The sequence below is a fragment of the Catharus ustulatus genome, chromosome 10, assembly GCF_009819885.2.
Source record: "Catharus ustulatus isolate bCatUst1 chromosome 10, bCatUst1.pri.v2, whole genome shotgun sequence".
In the NCBI taxonomy this organism is placed as follows: domain Eukaryota; kingdom Metazoa; phylum Chordata; class Aves; order Passeriformes; family Turdidae; genus Catharus; species Catharus ustulatus.
In genome coordinates this window covers 16,814,311-16,835,091 of record NC_046230.1, presented here as the reverse complement: position 1 = coordinate 16,835,091, position 20,781 = coordinate 16,814,311, and the positions used below count along the sequence as shown (strand labels likewise).

The following is a 20,781-nucleotide window of genomic DNA, read 5'->3' as shown; positions in this document are numbered from 1 at the left end:
TTCAGATTTATTTTATTGAAACAAATTTTCATGAATAATTACAGTTGACTTAGTGTTGCAAAATGATAGTCACAAAGTTTTTTAAATGAGGAACCCAATTTTTCTCATTTTTTAATGCTCCAATAAATAAACCTGTCATGCACTGTTTTATACATTTCTGTTAATACTTCCAACTTGGGCTCTGTCCTATATAAAATTACCTTGTTTTTTCCCCAATTAAACAAGCAATATTGGTTCAAGCCAACCTGCACACCAGCACATGCATGTTACCTATGGAATGTGCATACACATTTACAGTAATTTCACAACCATAAGGTGCACCAGACTATAAGGTGCACTTCCGGGTTTGGGCCAAAATTTTAGTCAAAAGGGTGCATCTTATAGTCGTGAAATTACTGTAGTTCTCTTTCCTGTGCAATACTGCACTCAACAAAAAGAAAGCTGCAACACTTACCTCATTCCCTGACCATCTTTTGTCCCCGCTGTCCACGCTGTTGAAGCCAGAATCGAGTGCTCCGTACGGACGACTGGAATAGAGTTCCTCATGGCTGTCAAACACACAGTTATCATTACTGTGATACAAACATCACCAGAGCTTCTCAGCTATTGCAGAACAAAAGCACAATAAGCCACCAAGCACACTTGCAGTGTGTTCACAAGCTCAGGATGTCTGAAAACCTCACACTGAATTTGCCACAACAGGGCAGGAGGCAGGTGTGACAGTTCAGCATCCTGCTCAGTCTGCTGTCACCTGCACTCCCTGCCTTCAGAGCTACGCTGATTCAAAGGACACATCCACTCTTCAAACGTTTCCTAAAGAGAAATTATGACAAAGGAAGCTGCAAAGTGCTCTTGTATTTCTCTGTTTAGCAAGTCAAACTTTCATTTTCTACTACTCATATGTGTTGGTTGAAAAACTCTGTCAAACTTTTATATAAATAACCATAAATATGTACAAAATCACTAAAAATACAGAATATACTACTTCGATTCAAAGGTATGCAGCATGTATTACATAAATGTCTTCTGTGTCATAATTGCATAAGAAACTACAGTAAACTGAACAGTATTACAGAGACATCATAATATAGTGACTGAAGAAGTACAGTTTTCATTTACAGAGCTTTGTCAATGACATGTCTAGACAAAGGCATTAGACACGTGCCCAGTGTTACAATACATATAACCAAACAGCCACACAGTTCTTTAAATTTCTGGGCTTCGAAACTATGTAATTCAGCAGTATAACTATTAGAGATGCCAACTCTGGCAACTGCTGCAGATAGCTACAGTAAAAGAGACAATGGGACTTGTCTGATCCACTGCAGATGGCATTTCACAATGGCTCAACTGTCCTACTGGCACTCAGTGCCCCAGGGAGAACTGCAGCAGTAATTACTACATAATGCACAAGGAAGAATGAATTTCAGGAAGCCAATTGCTTCACCCCATCATAACTAAATTGCAGGTCATCTTCTCACTGGCATTGCTCTCAAGTTGCTGCTTGCTCTGAAATTCCACTTTCAGGAAATACATATTTTCATCATTATTATTATTATTATTATTATTTTCATAGAAGGCTGACAGACTACTATCAAGGCCTATTTTAGCTTTCAGATAGTCATGAAATAGCAAAGTACTAAGAGGGATGGAGGCTACGGATGAGAAACATTAAGCTATGCATCTGTTTCTATGCAGATGTAGACTAGGACAAGCTCTTGCATCTGCATGGAGTTTTGATTAACTCAGAGGAGTTCTACTTTACAGCCCTGTAGTTGAACAGAAAGATCATCTGCATAATAAACCATCAGAAAGGAAAAAAAGCCAGAGAAAAAACCAACTCCCTTCTTCTGGGTGGGAAGAAAAAGTAATTACCATGAAGTCACCCAATGCAGTTAAAGAGCTACTAATTTGAATAACTGATCATAGAACCATAATTATACTAACAGTTTGTAGAACTTACACATATTTTTAAAACATGGGTCAAAGAAGAATCCATCTGCAGTATAATTCCATTTTAAATGAATCAATATTCTCAGCATCTCCTCAGCACCTTGTTGTAAATTGAACAATTACTGCAAATTAAGGAGCTCAAAAATGAGGAAGTGTTTTGATACGAATTTTCTTTTAGCCTCCCTTTTCAATCAGCGAATTTGAAAAGCTTTACATCTAACACTAAAGTTAGCTGGAAGCTCAAAATATGTAAATGCTGTGGTAAGGACTTCTCCTTTTTAACCAGAAAGCTGCTTTCTGTCTTCCCAACTCTCACAACTAAACCCACCTATCCAATGCTACACACTTTACACATTTATAATCATACAGCAGCCATCCTAACATCAGCTGAGACTTAAGATTTTTATTCCTCCCTGGCCAAGAAGCCACAAGGAACAACCATAAGTCATTTGGACAGATCAGAGCATTTTGGGGCAACTACAGCTTATAGGAAGCTGTGTAAAAATTGAAATCAAAGAATGAGAAGCCAAATGCCTGCTAAGACCAACAATGAAAGACAATACTTGCTGCCATTTCCAAGTAACACTAAAACCTGTGTGACCTCCTGTAAGCAAAAAGAGTTGCCCAAGTCCCAGAATACTCACTGCACTGGTTCACCCGTGAGTACTTAGCATTTTAAGCCTTCCAGCTCCAGACTATGTCAGTCTGCCAACAACTGCTACACAGCTTCAACAGTTCTGCCTCCTCTCAATCTCATTCCCTCCAGCACCAACCTGAGCTGCTCTGAGTTTCGCTGCTGCAAATGAGACTGGCTTGTTGCAGCTGAACAAAACTTGCTGCAAGATAAATTTCACATAGCTTATATTTAGAAAAGGACTGAAATATACAGGGTTTCACTCTGGTTAAACAGTTTGATATAATTTGACAAGGCTAAAACAATCAACTAGCTGTGCTAGAACCTGCAACCCACACTTACTGCCACGGTATTTTATAATATCTTGTTTTATTAGCAGTATCAACAGCCTTGCTATTAAAAATGTTTGATCAAGAGTGAACTGATAGCACGACACAAAGTTCCTCAAACTTTAAGAGTCTCTACCTACTCAGACTCTCAACCTGCATGGTATTACACCAAGTTGATCAGATAAACCAGCAACAAAGTCTAGGTGGACTGACTGATACCTTATTTCTATAAGTCACCTTTGAAGATAAGAAACACAAAGCTCTTGTGCCTTGCCTGGAAATATTAATTGTATCACAGCCGGAGGATTTTATTTCTTTCATCTCAAATTACATAAAAATATAATAACTGGTGATTCCCTCTTTCACTCGATCATTCTACCATTTTCTTCTAATATGTGCTCTGCTCCACAGACAGTTCTTCCATAGGAACATGAAGATGGAAGGAATCACCTGCAACACTGAATGCCCTAAACAGCACAGTAACAACAAATAATTCTATCACCAACTCTTATCTCCTCTTAGGTAGAGAAATAAAGCAAAAGCAAAGCCAGTTGAAGCTCATTTCATACTGCTGAATCTAGTAAAAATTCTAGAGAACGCATCCTCAACTAGTTCAGCCCTTATTTTAACATTTACAATTCCAAGCTATGAATAAAATACATTAATTCTTCTGCTTATTTCACAGAAACAATTAATGAAAATTTCCAGAGCAATATACAAATACAGACAACAATAAATCAGTAAGCACACAGCCCAGTCGATTTTAAATTTCTTTTAAAAATAAACAAACTCTTAGAGCTAAACAGATCATGACATTTTCTCATTTAGAGCCTTTTCCTTCCAGAAAAGGGCAGTATCCTCAGTATTATACAGAGACCATCTGCAACAGCTTGTACTGGAAATTGATTAATTCTTGACATGCTCATATGTTGACCTCATCTAGAACAGTAATTTATGACATTCAGTGCTGATGAGGAACCACTCTGTCAGTCCCTCACGTAAATTCTTCTTCATAAATCTGACTCATGATGATTTATTGTGAAGCCCCCTGATTTGTGTTTTATTGCTGCTAAGGCAGCAGTACATCCTTCAACAACTTACTCCTCCACACCTTATTAATACCTTCCAAGATGACTGAAGTGATTTTTATATATATTCAGTTTCATACTTCACTGACTCCCTTTCTTCTGTATCACGTAACAGAAATAAATCTTAACTCCTGCTTTTTGCTAGACATCTTAATTTAGCAGCTGATACTGCTGACTGTTCCAATATTTGTGTTACAATGCCAGCAGCAGAGCCAAGTGAAAGCTTGCCAAAAATAACAGTTTACTAACGGGGTGGAGATCAGCATTTACACCTGCGGTTTGAGCACAGCCGTTATAAAATTCTGTACAAAAGGTTAAAAATCACGGCTTGGATATGATTCAGTAACTCTGTGGAAAATATTAAGATCTTGTAAATCGAACATACAGGTTAACAACACGAGAGCATACCCTCTGTATTTTTATTATTACTCTCTTTTTACTGCATATCAGCTCTGACACTGCCCAGATCATCCTCTGAATCACTTCTTACACACTGGTACCTTACTAGAATGAACCATGAAATAGCATAAACAATATTTTTCAAAGCCACCTCAATGCAGCAGTCAAAGAACAATCCTTGATTTTTTTTAATAAACTCAAGTTGGACTGACAAAAATTGGAAATGTGCAAAACTTACCATGATCCAAATCCCATGGGTCTCCTGTCATAATCAGGCAAGTCTGGAGCTATCTTGCATGCTTCTATGTTCAGGTATTTAAATATATGAATTTTTCCTTTTATACATATCTTAAAAAAAAAAAATAAATAAAGTAAGTATAATTTGACAATACATTTTCAAAGTACACTACAGACATTCAAGATGCCCTTGAAAATAATAATAAATGAGTACATTTACATCAATCAATGTATCTTTTATTCTACTCTCACTGCAATTTGGAGGAACAGCTATAGTGGAGCATCATGACGGACAAATGGAAGCTGTCCTCCAAGTACATCTGGTCTGCAGGCAACTCTGTCAGCTGGATGCTGAAATTTCATCATGCAAACAAGACACAAGCATTTACAAGTACTAGAATTTATACCCTTGGCATCAGAACAGATGCATCCCACCCATGCCCAGATTTGAATGGCAGTGGCAGACTGCCAAAGCCAGCTCAAATTTATAGTCAATGAAGGCAGTAACAGCTGTCTCTGCTTTCACAAGGAAAGCAAAACCCCACTAAAACTACAAGTTTCAGCAAGTGCCCCTCTTGACTCTGATGCAGCAGCTCACAGTAGAACCTGTAACACTCAGGGACTCATATGCCCACACTGAAAACCAAATTAGTCATTAACAATATTGTTATTTCTAGCTCAAAGGCCAATTTGAGTATTCTGCTGCAAAATGGATCAGCAAACTGCAGCACTGAGCCTCAGTCAAAATTCTGACATTTGAGTGACAGAAAATCAGTCTTGCCTACCAGAGCTTCCTCTCTCCTATGCTGAAAGCAGAAATATTCAAGCCAACATTAGTGAAATTTTTTGGCATATTCCACAGCAGAGACCATTAATACAGTGAAGAGAAGAAAAGGGATTTTCCAAGCTGTGCTACATATTTTTTTTTAGACAATACAGTGCATTTAAAGTTCTCTTGTTTTAAAATAACAAATATGTAATATAACGCTTCAGTTTATAGTTTAGTTCTTCCCTTGTTATCAGAACTAGTAATCTGATTTTCTAGCTGCATTTACCTGTGCAGGGGGGGACTGGAGAGGGTTGTTTTCTAACATGATGGTCTGAAGATGTCTGAGGTTCCTATAACAAACTGGTATTGTTGTTATTTTATTGCAGGAGAAATCTAGTCGAATCAAAGGTAACTCAGCAAGCTCTGGAGATAGAAAACAAAGAATTCAGAAGATTAAAAGAGTGTGAGAAAAAGCAAAAGTATAAAAATATGTGTTTCACAATACAATTAAGCTGCTTCCAGCTCTCAGGGGAAGTAAAAGGGACTGAAAACAGAGAAGTGTTTGAAGTTTCTGCTGTTATAGTGGACAGCTGTTTTCTCACCTTCAGGTAAACGCACCAAGTTATTTCTTCTGACATTTAAGTCTCGCAAGGATTCCAAACTGCCAATCTGTGGAGGTATTGTCTGTATTTCATTACAGCTCACATCCTACAAAGAGCAAAGGAGTTACCACTGTGTAAGTCTGTTAACTAAAATATGCAGTTCTATTTAGGGACTGAAAGAAAAAGACAGCTATTTATATAACACCTCAGATCTGTATTCTTATTCAATATCACTGCTGATATGAAGCATTGTTCTCATTTTAAACACAAGGGGAAATAAAAGCTTTAAAAGATTAAGCACTCAGATGTAGAAATTTATTTCCAGTTACTCCACAGTATTTCAGACAGCACAACTTGCTACATAAAAGCTTTCTGCCAGAAACAAACATAACAAGAACTCTAATTCCACCAATTATTCCTTTCTAGAATACAGAAGTCATTTCAATTGACATGTATCATTTGCAGTGCCTCTTTCCCTCACATAAAATTATTTTAAAATCTCAGAGTATTTAAAACTCTTTTCTAACATCTTTATACAAAACTAAACACAGTTTAGAGACACAGTAGCAGACAGATCATCCTTGGGCCAAGAGCAGAACAGTAATAGCTGGAAATCAAGTGTTTACTCACAAGCTCTGTCAGCTGCTTGAGCCGTCCAATTTCTTCAGGTATTGAAACCAGCTTATTATTACTTGCTATCAAAACTTTTAGTGGTAGACTACAGAGGTGTACTGGCAATGTTGAAAGTTGGTTTCGACTTTTGGACAGAAAGAAAACAAAATAATCAGAAGTCTAATGAGAAATAGTCATGCAATGAAAGACACATACAAAAAGCACACTACATTTAGATGATCTAATCAGTCTTTATGCAACTACTATAGGGCTCCATGAGGTTGCTCTTCATTACTTTATCTAGTTATGTGCAAAGAAACTGTGAATATCAAGTATCAAGGCTGATCAGATGCTTATGAACTCAGTGTGGAGGAATGTAATGCTTTTGTGCCCTTTCAGGTGCCTCTGATAACTGGCCATGCTTACAAAGGAGTATGTTTGGGCTGAGTGCAAAAGCTTTCCTCATGGGTAGCACTGCAGGTCAGCACACATGAAATGCCACAGAGAAATTCATGAGACACTGAATATTTAAACTGTACTTCTGATTAAGTAAGGATAATAATGGTACTGCACCTACTAGAGATACAGCATTAGGAAATCCATATCTGATTCATATCAGATACATACAATTTTCACACAAATAGAAAGAATTATATTTGTGACAATTCAGTGTGCTTAGAAGACCAGAGAGGAAGAGCCTGAGACTCTGCCAATTTCTGAAGAGAAACTTTTCACATCTACTAAAAGACCCTCTACAAATGAAAGATGTTGTACACATTTGGATTTCATCAAGAGGCCAAGTTGCAGCAATTTTTTGCCTGTAATGCTGGCAGACAAGTCTTAATGCTTGAGAAAGATCTTCCAAAGCCACCAGTACAGTGAAGGTAAAGGGATATTGCATAAGCCTTTTTCAGCTGCTGAAAGCTGCTTTGCAGAGACTATGCAAAAGCTCTACCATCTCTTTTCAGTCTGCAAGGTGATATTTCACATGGAAACTACTGAAATTATTACTCCTTCAAGCTGGAATTAGCTTTCTTCTTCATGCTCCTCTTCTACAAGCTGCTACTTAATCCTCATGTTCCCTGATCCACCTAATGGGTAAGACTGGTTCAGGTTGCTTTGATCTAATGACATACAACATAACGAGTTAGCGCAACTTATGGGTGCACCAAAATGTATAAACCTAGACTACTCATGCTAAAGCAAAATTTGTAAGACAGCTGTTACCTGATATTTAGAAATGTTAAAGACTGTAGGTTCACAACAGCCTCTGGGATATATCGAATGCAGTTCTGGTACAGGTTCAGAGTCTCGAGGGACACAAAGTGACACGCTTCTGCTGGGAGCTCCGACAGTCTGTTCCGTGACAAGTCTGAAGGGAGGGAAAAAGAAAGATTCAGTAAAGCTGCCTTAGAACTTCACTGAGTTCCTTGCATGACAAGGTTGTTTTGGTTAAAGAAGTTTAACCAAAAACACCTACCAAATGTTTACACTTGAAGAATCAATATTTTTCCTTGGACAGTTCCAATTACCAGTCCACAAGTATTACTCTCTTTCACGTGCTGCACTGTGATAAAAAATATTTGCAAAGGGCTCTTTTTTCTTTAAAGGTCAAGGAAAGCTGCTGCTTATAAATGCCAAAGGGCAGTTCCTAGAGACACACACCTACAGCCTGCACTTCCTCACAGACACAGCTCTGAGTTCTGATAGAAGCATTACCCAACCTCCAGGTACGATAAAAGCTCAATACAGCAGGGCTATGAAGGATATGAAGTTCAGCAGGGTGCACACAGATAAGAAAGCATCAAAGCCATGGAAACTTCTAATCCACCAATACAAAAAGTTATTGGTGAACATTATGAAACCCTTTCTCTGTTCACCAACAGAACATTTTAAAAAGAAATAAATTAAAAATCACCCCCTCCCCCCATAGACAAACACCAAGTGCTTCTTTCCAGTTGGTATCAAGCTTGAACATGAACTCAGTTTCAACTTGTCCAAACTTGATTTTGAAAAAATCCACTATAAATTAATGTTTCTGACAGCTCTAATAGTGGGAGTTAAAACTACAGAAGTCAGAAATAGGTTTGCATTGCATATCTAGAATAGTTTTATTATTTTATGACAGAAAGCAGTTTGAGATCTTTGCCTTACTTTTCTACTTTTTGTGAAAAACATTTTTCCTTTTTCCCCCCACCTCTTTTCTTCCAAGAGTAAAGAAAAACCTGCACTTACACATTGCTAAAGACAGGCTTGATAAAGAGCCTGATCTTACCATTTGCTAATCCATATAAAACATCAGATTAATGCATCAATGCAAAGAAAGATCATAGTGATGGATTCTGCTTCCTGCTACTGACAAAGCAGAAACTTCCTACCTCTACAGCTTGTCCCAGGTGCTTTGCATTGCCAGAGTGTGAGAGAGATTGATCAGAAATACAGCATTTTTCTGATCACCTCTCCCTCAAACCCTATGCCAGAAATAGGGAAAAATATTGATACAGGGAAAAGAATCCCTATTTTTGCAGCAGAGAATATTCTTGGCATTTTAAAGCACTCACTGAACTCCAGCTTAAGTGGAAGCAGCAAATTAATCAGACTGATCAGAACAACCTGCTTAAGAATCTGTAGGTAACAAAGGAGTCAATAAAGTAATTGTATATACCATGCAGAACACAGCATAGGCTTCCAAGAATTTATACAATGGATACTTATTTTGCACTAGCCATCCCCAGAGTGTTCTAGTACATTCTAAGGTCCCTTCTGCTTTACTTCCATAGTTTAATTCTAATTAATGATTTAGTGAAAATGACAGCACACTGCAGCCCTCCCCTCCAAGCTGTAGAGCTGCAGCAGATTCAAAGCAGAGTTTTAGTGCTGTGCTACAATGTGGTGTCCAAAACTGTGACAACTCCTAGTGGGATCTCTGTGTGCCAACATTGTTGTAAAAGGTAACAGGAGAAGAGAGGTTTTCAATCATACTGTCCCAACATAAGTCATATATCCTGAAACATTTCCACCAAGTGCAGCTAGCCACCCTGGAATTATCTGCAATCCACACAACTTGCTAAGAGATTTCACAATACAATTGTATGTTACCATGCAAGAAAGGGAGAAGAATGCAAATTATTTCAGAAACAACAACAAGAAACAACCAAGAGCAATTTAGAAAAAATACTTATTTCCCACACTGGATGTTTGACCACCTATTTAAAGAATTATTACAACACTGGTTTACGTATAAGGTGTAAAAGTTTCTGAATTCCACCACTTCTCTCACAACATACGAGCATCCTTCAGCTCACAGCTTTAGCCCTCCTTCACACAGCTGTGCTGGCAAAGGCAGCTTGAATTCTACCCATTTTAACAGAAACAGGCTTCCCAAGTAGGGAGCCCTATTTTCTGGCAGAAAAGTGACAAAAAGTTTCTTTATACTCTGTTTTGGAAAGGGTTTAACCACAAATATGAGAATTCTCATTTGCTTTTTGTTTCACTTTACCTTACCAAAGAATTATTTTAAAACTATTTTTTACACATTGTGCAGACCATAAGGCATGAATTAGTCAAGAACTTCACATACTCTGAACCATGATTTAGTATTGCTACAGAAATAACTCCCTGCAAAAATAACACTAGGTATGAAGAAATGAAAATACACTTTTTAAAGCAACAAACGAGCTCAGAGTGTGATAGAAGAGAGACACCAAAGCTGGTTAGCACCAATGAATAGGTTTTTCCAGACTTCTCTCAATCTACGGTGATTTTTAAAACTTGGCACTCCTATGTAGCAGTAGACATTCAGTGGAAAACAGATTAAATCAGAGCTGAATTTTGACGCTGCAGCATAGTCTCTTAAATGATTCAAAATGGGTCTAACGAGTTACAAGTTTTGTCAATGAGTTTAGAGCATTTTTACTCACGAAGGTCACGAGACTCACACAGCATCTGTGATTTCATGGGCCCAAATGGGAGCCAAGAGGGAGGGTGGGCCAGGACCATAAAAACAGGCAAGCACCAGGAAAAGAGCAAGTAAGCTAAAACAAGAGTTGAGAATTGAGCTGAGAATAAGACAGATGCAACAAATGACAAAACACAGTGTGAATTCTGAATCTGCAAATTCAAGAACTGCTTTTGGTTATTTGCAATCCCTGCCTTGCCCCTGCTCCCAAATTTTCAGTAAGTATTTGAATTTCCCAAAGTCCAGAAAACAACATCCTCAAGATTCAGTGACTTATTTTCATTTGTTTAGTTTCTCTGGAATCCTCTCCCATGACAGAAAAGTAGACCTCAAATGTGATCAGAAATAGGGCACAGTACAGTGGTCACTGCATGAAAAAATTCAGCAATTTCATCCTCTCTCCCATCATCTTCCTCAAACACCTGAAGGAGAGGCACAGCTATAACAAAACCAGAAAACAACAAAAGCATTCCAGTCACTGGTTTTATATTCACATATTTGCTGCTCAGCAGCACAGCACCAGCTGGTGTTTTTTCAAAAGAGAAAGTGGAAGTGAGGTGAAGGAAAAAAATAAGGCATTTTATTTAAAATACCCAGTTAATACCCTTAAAATTAAGACTTGTTTTGGTCATATTCTTCTGTTACTGTATGCATGAAACAATGTCAATAACCAGAAAGGTATTACAGTACAAATTATAAACTAAAATTTCTGTAAAGATTTCTATTTCTCAGAGAAAATAACAGATGTTGTGGTGAGGTATTGTTTAAATTCTCATATTTTTTAACAAGCAAGACATAATTGACGTGATGCAGGTTATTTAAAATGTAGGTGCACACCCTTGCTCCCTCTCATACCTTAAACTGTAAAAAACAAATTACTAATTCCCCCCTAAAAGCACAAATACTTAATTTCACTATGAATAATATGAATGAAATCTAGTTGTTATAATTTGAGCTAGGATTAACTCATTTGTGTCCACATTTTATGAGTTAAAATCACTGTTACCAGAAATATTCCTTAAAAAAAAAGGCTCTCCTAGTTTACTAAAAATGGATGTGTTTCCTTGAAGGCAAGATCATGTGGAATTTTGGCAAAGGAGAAGCATTCTTTAGAACTAAGCTCTTCGTGAAAGATAAAAAAGCCAACAGTACAGATACAAAATGAAATCTCAGAGCACTCAGATCATTGACCTTTTCCATCTTAATTGGGATTCTGTGGAGAAAGCCAGCAAATCCAATGTTAAATGTGACTAGAGATACACTATGCTTCAAATTGCATCATTTGGCATTAATGCAAACTCTTCGGGCTCAAAGAATGCTCCTCTAACACCAAACATTAGCAGGGCTGTGTTCACACATTTTTAACTTCAGCTGTAATACAAATTTTGTCTCCCAAGGACATCAGTGACACATAAAGATGCACTGTGCAAGGTATGGGGTACCCTGCAATGAGAGGGAGTTGCAGCTCAACTGTTGCTGGCACTCAGACCAGCTGGGTGGTGCTGCCTTCCAATTCATCACGAGATGCTAATGGGATCAGTCCACTAATCCTGTTGAGATAGGAATACAGGTTTCTGCTCTCATTCTAATTAACTACAACAGAGAAGCTCTAGACCTGAGCTTTGATACAAAATTTTGTTGATAAAAATCTGCCTTTTGTCACCAGAGATCTGCACGTGTTCCCCACACATTTTGAATTTTAATTTTTTAAAATTTAAACTAGCAAAGCCCAGATTTTGGCTGTCTATTCAAAACCAAGTATCAGCAACCACCACAACACCCACTGGCAACCCTGATGTAAGAGAGATTGTGACACTGTCTGCTGTGGGCTCCCACCCATGATGTAACACGGCTCCAGAACAACCTCTCTGCAGCTGTTTGATGTCAGCCATGAACTTGCAGCAGTGATGCAACAACCCTGGTATCTATGAATTGTTCAGAATTCCTGTGGTGACACGGGTGGCTATACTACCCTCAGATAGGATGACTTCACTTGCATGGCAAGCAAACGTTCTGTTTTCCCAAAAACTATGAGATTTGTTGTGGCTTGAAAGCACACTCCTAGTTTTCCTTTATTAACAGACAAATCTAAGACATATGAGCCTGCAGCTGACAGAGGAAAATATATTTTCTTATGAATAATTAAAGAAGCCAATCAATGACCAGGAGGCTGACAGCCAATATAGTGACAGAAGGCAAAAGGCAGCAGGAACTACTTTAGGAGGAAAAGGTACAGCTGTTTAAGAAGAAATATCAGAATCTGGAACTGTGTAAACAGCCTTTTTTTCCCCTTCATGTACACAACTTAAAGACGAGAAGCAAACTCCACAGTTTCACACTGATAACAACAAAACCACCACGGCACTGAAGAATATCCTTGAATTGGGTGATGCAGTCTCGATGATGGGGAAAGCAGCTCCCTACAACAGCTCATTTACAGCTCCCTGCAAAGTGACTGCTTAGGTACAGCCACCTCTCAAATAACGTCACTAAAACCATCTTTTGAGGAACTTGATGCCATCTGACTGCTCAATTCTCACATTTAGAAATAAGTTTATCAGAACAACATTTCCAAATGGATTTGAGGGACATCGTTATACAAACCCCAGCTCCACCTTTAAGGTTGTCACTCATTCTATTAGCCAAATAAATGCATGCATCTTTATCCTACTTTTAGGAATTGGTTTTTTTCACTTCTCAAAAACTTCAGAACGTGATAACCTAAGAGTAACAATGCTTCTGATTCTGCTGACTTTCAGGAAACATTCCCATAAAGCTACTAAGAGAAAATTAATGTAATGAAAGCATAGCCTTAAGCAGATGAGCTACTGGTATTATGGTACTGACTTTTCTTGCATGAGAAAACCAGAACTCATGGGAGAATACCTCTGTGATATGCTTCTGATGCTGCTGATCCCTGTACACTGGGAGTGTTTTTCCTTCTAACACTGAAAATGTTGGCATTTCACACCTGGAGGATTTCCTGACACAGGAGGGGTGACTTTACCTCTTCCTGCCTGCTGTGATACAAGACTACCACTTCTGCCATACCCTAATTTAAAACAAACCTCAAAAATGTCATCTCCTGACTCACCTTCTACCCGCCAGCCCTGTCAAACATGAACTTTTCCCAATTATTTCCCCAGATACTCTTTGTGTAAACCTATTAAGTTAAGGTGGCATTTACTGAACCAAAATGCATTTGTTCCTTCTGTGTTTCCCCCAGGTAAACTGCCAAGGACAGCCCCCTGGTCAAGCCAGAATACCCACAGAACAGATTTAATGAAGACTCTTTTCATCATCATTATTTCTATAGTCCTGTAATGAAATATGGAATTTCCAGTTTCAATTTCCAGCATTTAATGACAGAAGATTAGGTTCAGATGTGATCCTTCCTTGATACACTTATCACATTTCAATTCTCAGCAGATCCATGCTTGACATGCATGATCACATTCCTACTCAGCAGCATTAAACTGCACTTTAACCATTTCCATGAGCTAACAGTTTGGAACCAAGAATCTCCAACCTGCTGCTTTTGGCACCATGCATGGGCTGTGATTTCTGCAGTTCCAGAAAACAAGGTAAAGGTTGCTGGTTTCTTCCAAATGTTAACTTGATGGTGCTACGTTTGGAATACAAAAAGACAATCAAAACTTGCTCCACCAACCTGAGAATTCACTGCATGACATGGAACACAAATAGAAGATTACACATCACACTGAAACGAGTGGGATTTCCCTGAGTGCTAAAGACAAGGTTTGTAATTTTTAACCAAGGTTGCTAACTGTCCTTTATAAAACCTGCTTCAAATCACTGCCAAATCATTGTCAAGTTTCACATGTGTGAATCAAAGTTTCACAGATGCTATTTCCTCTGGCTACATTTTTGTTTTGGAACATTGAATACAAATAACAAAGCTTATTGCCAAAGCTTTTAAAAACCAAGAAACTCCCTCACTTCTCTGAAGAACTTCCACAAATCTCTTGCTTGAAGCAATTTTAACGAAGTGAGAACTATGGCCAAAGCCTTTACCTTTTCCTTCAACACCTAGATTACAAGATGAAACCTGGCTGGCTTTTTTTATTTTCGAACTCAGAAGCATCTTAAGAACAATCATACAAGGGAGATTTGCAGAATCTGGCTTCCAAGTTACTGGAACTACACTAGGGTTTTTCAGCAGCTCTTTTTGTTAAAACACATCACATACAGAAAAAAAAATTTAAGCGAGTGCAACCCTCTGACCTGGCCTAGTCTCTGCATTATTCACCATTTGCTCTTAAGAACAAATATAGAAAAATCTATATACAAAGATCTGTAAAAACTTTAATTATACTAAGTAAGAAAACTTAATCATACCTCGGATCAAAGAGGAAACCAGAAGATTGTAATCACCAACTCCCATTCTCCTTCTCTTTTTTTCTCTCCACATGATTTTAATGCATATTTGCTGTAGCTTAGCTTTCTCTATTACACATGAAGGAAAACCTTGCAGGTGCCACCATAAAAAACACTGACTAAACACAAGCACATATTACAGTCCTGCCCTTAATGTAAGCTGCTGTGTGACCACTGACAAGAAGGCACATTTCCAAGGAAAGCACAAAGTCTTGCTGCAGCAGAACCACCTGAGTACTGCAAGAAGAGGATAAACATTCTAACGAAAGTAACAACTTGGAATACAATGCCACTTCCTTTGCAAAATGAGTTCATTTTCCTTTTGCAAGGAAGAATATTGTTTATTAAAAACAAAAAACAAACAGTGGCAACTATTAAACACCATTACATAATTGTTCTTGTGTGGTTACTGGAGAGCAGGCAAGAGTGACTTGCTCCAGTCCCTGCAAGGAGCAGGAAACTTCATATTCCAACAACTCCGGTTGCTTTTCCTCTAGTTGGCTCTAGAGCAGAAAAATCTGTGGCCTGAACGGATCAAACTGTTACATCAGTTATTATTTATTCATTATTCAATGCAGACCCTGGCTCCACGGTCAGCCACTCCAAGCCATGGAGTAATTCCTTACTGGCCATGTGTTACCATCCTCTCCCTTGCACCAGCACTCCTGCCTATGCAGCCAAACTACCAGTTTGGTCTCATTACTGAGAACAAATCCTGAAAAAAACCAAAGCCACAAATAGCTTTCAGCCCTTCTGAGCCATGATCCAGTTCCTGCTGCAGTTGAGTAATCTCTAACATCAACACAAGGGAGAAGACGAGAATGTGGCTTTATGAGTATTGAAGAACAAGACCAGGACTTTGGGCAGTAGCTGGGATTTGGACTAGCTGGTTAATAACAACCATGAAACTACTTTTTTTGGGGGGGGAGGGGAGGGGTTTCCTTAACTCACAAACATTTCTAATAAATCAGGTCTTTTCAGAGGAGCAAATACAGGATTGTGATCAGGGATTTATTCCCAAATTCTGCTCATTATGGATTCAAAGCATGGTATGTCCTTGTGTACACACCATGGTACTTTAAGGATGGCACACAGTGGAGCTAAGCAAACACTTTGAAAATGAAATGAAACCACTTTTCAGACGAGCAGGGAGAGATTTTCAGTAGCTTTAAAAGGGAGGCAGAAGGAAGTCAGGTGATCTGCCAGCTGGGCCTTATGACTGGCCAGTAAACAACAGGACAGATTACAGCCAGAATACAAACTGCAACTCATGTACTGCTACAGCACAGATGATGCAAAGTGGAACTGTTTAACCATGTCTGAAAACAGGAATTAATTCTGACCCCTTCACATGGGGTTTGCGGTTAAAGAAGTTTTCACATGTGCTCTGCTTCCAACTTCCCAGAGACATCCCCCAATCTTCTCTCTTCTAGCAATTTCATTCCCTTTCCTCACTAAACTTGGCACCCACCCAATCATGCTTCGCTTTCAAACAGCTCTAAAACTTAAAGCAAAACAAACTAAACTAAGCAAAAGTTGGGGAAGCAAGGTTGCAAGAAATCTATCACTGCGTAACTGGAGTCTCCAGCTCACCAAGGCTGGTTAAATTGGGAAGTTCAGTTCCTCATTGTCCAGCTGCACTGCAGGCCCCTCTGCTTTTTTAAATGCAGAAACACAGACATAGTATTTATCTCCAAGGAAAGCAGCCTTTGGTCTACACCTGCAAAGCTGGTAGAGCAGCACACACCCCTCCATTGATAAAACTGGTTTAAAAGAAGCAGTTTGGGTTTGACCCAAAACTATCCTTTGTTGATTTAAAACTAAAAACAAAAAGTCCAATTATAGCATGAAACTCTCATGTCTAGCCTTTTGTACAGTGTAGCAAAGAGAGTTTAAATGATATCTGAAAGCCTTGGAGATCCCCACCCTCTGGGATCCGACTTTACTGGTTTAAAATTATCCCCTTTGGGTCCTCCCTACTGGCCCTTTGCTGTAAGCCACTGATTCTGCAATGCTTGTGTGAGCATTTCCCAATTCACATCAGGCAGAAAAACCGTCAAGTTAGCTCACATGATTTTTGAAGCTGTTTCAACAACTCTTGCAAATTTTGCCTGAAGCTAACTTGGGGAGGACTTAAATGAACTGTCTCTCCAGTGGATCTATGAGGGCAGTGACTTCCTTTGGCAGCACTGCTTCCTTAAATTAGCTGTTATCAGCACATTGACAAACAAGTTGAGGTCTGGCTTTAACAATGAGTTGAAAAAAGGAGGAAAAGTAAGAAAACAACTTTTGTAAGAAAATCTTTCATCAAGATTTTCTAAGCAGACATTACTTTGAATTGAATCACATCAAAGTCTTCATTACTTAAGCATTCCATTTTCTGGTATGCAACCATCTTGGCTAAAACAAAGGAGACTAAGCTCATTTCATAAATGTCTTAGAATCATGACATGGTTCAGACGTACTGCTTTGATTCCCAGCATACACAAAATTTACCTCTTCTGTATTTCTTCATCATCTATTTTTATCTGAGACATCTGCTTTTCTCAGTTCTCACACTCAGGACCATGGAGAATAAGTACCAGTACATGGGCATGCTCCCTCCAAAAACATCGGCATACCTCCCTTCTATGGACTCTCCCAGTCAGAAAACAATTTCTCATTTTCTTTTAATCTTTTCACTTTCCCATGAAGACTTCAAGACAACTGATGGCTCAAGACTTGAGTATAACTTGTCATGTCCACAGGGGCAGAACTAACCTGGCTGTCAGTTCGTAACTTACAGCAACTTATTCTTAGTGATCTGGTTTGTAGTGCAGAGGGGAGTTGAGCTGCCATGCAGAAACAGGAATAAATGTGGCAAAGGGCTGCAAAAAAAGTTCAGCTGAAGACATTCTTTTACAGGCTCAAGATGGAATGCTGAATTTGAAAGTCAAGTGGCTTAATACATATGTTTTATCTTGTTTTTAATTAAAAGCTTGCTAATGTTGTTATGCTTCTCCTCACATCATGGTAAGCTGTACTCAAAAATAAACCTCAGTACTGGACACAGAGCAAGGGCTGAGCCAGTGGAACAGAGAGATGTCTGCTCTCAGTGAGAGGAGAGAAGGCTCTGTGTTCCATGGGGAATCTTCACGTTTCCTCACTTCTACTAGTTAAAAGTACCACATTTTTCTCATGGTCCAGAGAGTGGTCAGCAAGCACTCAGAGGGCTGCAAGGTCTTCACACACATTATCATCTCCTCAAATCCTGATTTTACATGGAAAACACAGGGCACGAAGTCTGAACAAAAGGCAGTGCAGAAGCAGGTATGAAAAACAGAAAAAACTCCTGCCAAGAAACTCTGCTGCACATACAGCTTCTCACAAACAAGACAGGAAATCAAGAATGTGATAAATATTATTTCCTCCATTCCATGATAAGACTCTCAGATACTACGCTAGATACCACAGCCTATAATTTAAAATCCATAGCCAACCTTCAGTTATTCATAAAAGGGAGGGGAAGGAAGGGTCAGATACCAGGACAAAGCAATCCCACAGGTTAATATAAAACCTAATGCAGAGAGTGTACAGTCATAGGCAATGACTGCTGACAGAAAGGTGTCAAGGACCTCTGAGTAGGACTGAGCCAGGCTAGAAAAACCCTCAAGGTAGCACAGTCCCTTTTGAACAGTTACACTGCCCAAGGTGGTCCTTCCACACCCAGCTTAGACATCCCAGGTACATCAACTGCAATGATAAACGACCCTCACCAATCTGTTCATGGCTGTCAGAGTCACCCTGAAGAGATCATGAGTGAGGAAGATTGTGTGGCATTGTCACTTTGCTGGATGTTGTGCCCTGGTTTTTATCTCAATCAGTAAAATATCTCATATATTCAGCCATTCTAATGGCTCTGTGAGTAAACTGTAATTTGGGGAAGGACAACCTGGAATGGAATAAAAGCAGGAGGAATGGGTCAGTCAGGAGGGCTGGAAACATAAAATGCGACTAACAAAGACTTTTTATTTCTGTCATTCATCTATTTATTTTACTAAAAGCTTTAATTCATCTTAATATTGGACATAAAATTCTCCATCTACAAGCATTTTCACATATAAAAATATCAGCTAATATAACAGTTGCCATTTACCTACTGTCACATTAATTCTGCATATTCCTCCTATTATTTCACCAATCAGTTCAAAATGTATTACTATAGTCCCTTTTTTCATAAGTTTAAATAGACTGATAGCTACAATAGATGGACAGACAATAAAGAAAAAGAATGTGGCTGTGAATACATTTCAAAATATCTTAAGGGAAGAGTTAGAAACAAACCAGAACTGAGAATTCAAAGATCCTAAAAAGAAAAGTGAGTAATTTCACATAAAAAGGCCAATTACTTTCAGAGAAAGGCAAGCATTTCTATAAAATTTTATGCCTGTTATTACTGCATTTCTCTGACACTCTTAATAAAGTGCCTCTGTATTTATGGCACTCAGATACAGCTTCATCAGACTGCACAGTAAAGTCACCAAATGTCTCATATCACTGCAGACACTGATCTGTCTTCTGCAGAACTATATTTTACCGAGGAGAAAAGTCAACAAAGTCCAACAGTCAAAAGTCCTGTGTTCTTTTAATGGCTCCTTGAGGCCATCTCTCATGCTGACATCATCCCTAACAAAAAAAGTCTGTTACACTTTACACAAGCAGTGTTTCAATTTCAATAGGACAATTATTGCCAGAATTCTAGAAAGAGAGCTGGAGTCTTACAAAGTCATCTGAGCAGTATAAGCCATTTTATTGTCAAGAAATAAAACAACAGTATAGGATATGCATGGAAAATATCCCATATCAGAGGGAACAGACAAACGAGGATATAAATGGCAGCAACTGCCAAAATATATGTTTAAAATATGAAATAAATTTTGAATCTGGAAACCATAAAAGTCACCTCCAGTCACAAACACACCATCTAGACATTACCAGGGATCAAGGGCTACAGGACTGGTGGTCACCATTTCGTACCTCTTCACTTTTTAAAAAAAAAAAAGCTAAGCTTGCTAAAAACTAGTAGCAAGGGTATCAAAATGATTGCTACATTTTCCAATCAGTATTTGAGGCGAATTACACGCACTTCTTTTCACAAAATAAAATTAACATTATGAATGTGGAAGCAAACACCTTTTATAAAACAAAATCCAAACTCATCTGATCAAAATGAATTTTTTTTTTTTTTTCCAAATCCAAACCATACTGATTCTTCTTCAGGGAAACGCTTAAGTTGAGGTTTAACAATAAACACTGCTCTTCAGAAGCTGTGATGAAAATTAATCCCAAACTGCAGTAGTCACTTTGAAAATTTTTGGCTGGGCAGTTCTATCCCTCCAGCTCCTTCAGTGAAACAGTTTTTCGCATGTGACAATTTTTATCTATACCAGCTCAGTGCAAACTGATGAAAATGAAAGCTTTTTGCCTTGCTAAGAAAAAATTCTTGACAAACACTGAGCCACAGAAGAGAAGCTGTGCAGCCACTGCCCACACTGCACAACAACGATGAGAATTCCACTTCCAGAGATCTCTGTTATTCCATTTCATAATGACTATTTCAACTGCTGATATTTTTAGCTGCACATGTATATAAAACTGTAATTTAAAAAGCGTTCATTTGAAAGCATGTAAGAATTTCAAGTGGAAAAATCTCCAAGTTACAGAGAAAGTGCCTCACCCCTGCTAACAGAGGGCCACAGGCAGGACACTCGAGATGTGTGAGAGCATTCACTGCTCCTCAGCAACACGACACTGCCTTCTGCC

The 20,781-nt window shown here is 38.6% G+C and overlaps 1 protein-coding gene across 14 annotated transcripts in view; it reads right to left on the bottom strand.

Moving 5' to 3' along the window:
• Nucleotides 1-20,781, bottom strand: part of LRCH3 (leucine rich repeats and calponin homology domain containing 3) — a 62,944-nt gene that overhangs the window by 30,627 nt on the left and 11,536 nt on the right. For all 14 annotated transcript variants that reach the window (XM_033068218.1, XM_033068223.1, XM_033068229.1 and 11 more), the window contains exons 2-7: nt 7,851-7,995; nt 6,642-6,768; nt 6,012-6,117; nt 5,696-5,832; nt 4,642-4,751; nt 455-548 (exon numbers count right to left, since the gene is read on the bottom strand). In XM_033068218.1, coding sequence (XP_032924109.1) covers nt 455-548; nt 4,642-4,751; nt 5,696-5,832; nt 6,012-6,117; nt 6,642-6,768; nt 7,851-7,995 — 719 coding nt within the window. The remainder of the gene's footprint in view (nt 1-454; nt 549-4,641; nt 4,752-5,695; nt 5,833-6,011; nt 6,118-6,641; nt 6,769-7,850; nt 7,996-20,781) is intronic.